At 43.4% G+C, this 1870-nt stretch overlaps 1 protein-coding gene across 1 annotated transcript in view; it reads left to right on the top strand.

Moving 5' to 3' along the window:
• Window positions 1-233: 233 nt before the first annotated feature.
• LOC107101566 (keratin, type I cytoskeletal 9-like) overlaps window positions 234-1870 on the top strand; it is a 2444-nt gene continuing 807 nt past the window's right edge. The window contains exons 1-2 of the mRNA XM_015400521.1: window positions 234-957; window positions 1187-1307. Of these exons, the coding sequence (XP_015256007.1) occupies window positions 283-957; window positions 1187-1307 (796 nt within the window). The 5' untranslated portion in view covers window positions 234-282. The remainder of the gene's footprint in view (window positions 958-1186; window positions 1308-1870) is intronic.

The raw sequence follows: 1870 nt of genomic DNA, 5'->3' as shown, positions 1-1870 counted from the left end.
TAAATTGTTCTTTTACTCTTTTAAACAGCAACAGCTCCAGAATGAGTTGAACTTGTGCAAAGTGAGATGTTTAAACCCCCAAACCCGTTTAAGTAAGTATATGATTTATTCACTCAAAACACTCACAGAAAAACCCTAAGACATGATTATCATTTCTCATATTATGTGTGTGATGTATCTAATCGGAACGTTTCTATAACAGTTACCTTTAGTTACTGTTATTTTTTATGTCTTCAAGTCCCACAGCCAACTGGAAACATCTGTGGGCCGTTGGTTCAGCAAATGAAAGCTGGACTTGAATTATTGGAATCCAACTTAACTCAAACAAAGCGGATAATGACAATGGAAAAAGAACAGATTGCAAAAGAAAGGGACAACCTTAACCTGGAAGCCATCCGTCTCAGGAGGGACAAATCTACTCTGGAAAAGGAGCTAGAGCTCTCCAAGCAGAGTACAAAGGACCAGTTCTCCCAGTTGTTGGCTCCTGTCTCCGGTGTCTCTAAGGCTTTACTGGAGAAAATTGATTCTCTCTTCCCTGAGCACCTCCGATTCCAGCTCACTTGTGAAAAACAGAAGGAACACCTGGAGCAGATCCAGTCCAACTGCACCAACCTTTCCCGGGAAGTAGAGGGCAAGCTCCAATACTACCTGAACATTGTAGGAGACAAGGTGTCGAACATGCAGAACGAGAACAACCACTTAAAGGCAGAGAACTGGCGTCTGTCTGAGGACTATCGCTGGTGTAGCCAAAATCGTACGAGCATGATGAACGAGCACAAACGTAACGGAGAAGAAGTTCAGCTGAAACACGATCAGGAGAAGGAGAGACTCCTGATGGACAAGATGAAGCTGAATGGAGAGATAGAGATCCTGAAGAACAGCGTGAAGTACAAAAATGCAGAGATGGACATTCTGAGAGAACAATATAATCATCTCAACATGTCATGCACGTCAAGGGTAAGAATCAAAACCTTCACGTGTTTTATCATTACTGAAAAGGTTTGGAATGTTTTAGATTATCTCTAACTTTATCCAAAATTCAGCAAATTTAATTCAATCACAAAATGTATGTTTATCCTTTTACCTTCGTGTGTTTACACCAACTATGAGTTTGATATGGCACAAATTATGTTGATAATCTTCGCTAAATATTTAGCATTTAACTTTGTCTTCTTTTCTATTTCAGAATGGACTAGGTGGATATTCAGGAGGGGCCCTGGGGTCACGGCAAAACACACCGTTTGGTGGTGGCTCGTTTGGTGGTGGTTCCAGTCATTCATCCTCCAGTACTTACAATTTAGGTCAAAGTAGGACAGGAACAACTGGGTCAGGTCCAAGTTCAAGCTCTGGATTGGGATACAGTGGGGCGGCTTCTGCTGGGGCAGGCTCATCAAGCTCAACCTTCCAGCAATCTGGGTCAAGGTCAGGCCAGACTAGTGTTGGCTCTGGAGTTAATAAACCTGCATCAACAGGGGGTGCTCTTCCGAACCAGCCATCATTTGGCACAAATCTTGGGTCAAGTGGGACAGGATTAAACAAACCAGACAGTGGAAGAAGCTCAACAGGCTTTGGGTCACCATTTGGGTCTAGTTTAAACCAAGGGTCAAGTGGGACAGGATTAAACAAACCAGACAGTGGAAGAAGCTCAACAGGCTTTGGGTCACCATTTGGGTCTAGTTTAAACCAAGGGTCAAGTGGGACAGGATTAAACAACCCAGATAGTGGAAGAAGCTCAACAGGCATTGGGTCACCATTTGGGTCTAATTTAAACCAAGGGTCAGGTGGGACAGGATTAAACAACCCAGACAGTGGAAGAAGCTCAACAGGCTTTGGGTCACCATTTGGGTCTAGTTTAAACCAAGGGTCAAGT

This window comes from Cyprinodon variegatus, unplaced genomic scaffold (genome assembly GCF_000732505.1).
Source record: "Cyprinodon variegatus isolate N-32 unplaced genomic scaffold, C_variegatus-1.0 Scaffold1114, whole genome shotgun sequence".
In the NCBI taxonomy this organism is placed as follows: Eukaryota; Metazoa; Chordata; class Actinopteri; order Cyprinodontiformes; family Cyprinodontidae; genus Cyprinodon; species Cyprinodon variegatus.
Note: the sequence above shows the minus strand (reverse complement) of the source record. Positions and strands in the feature narration are given on the sequence as shown.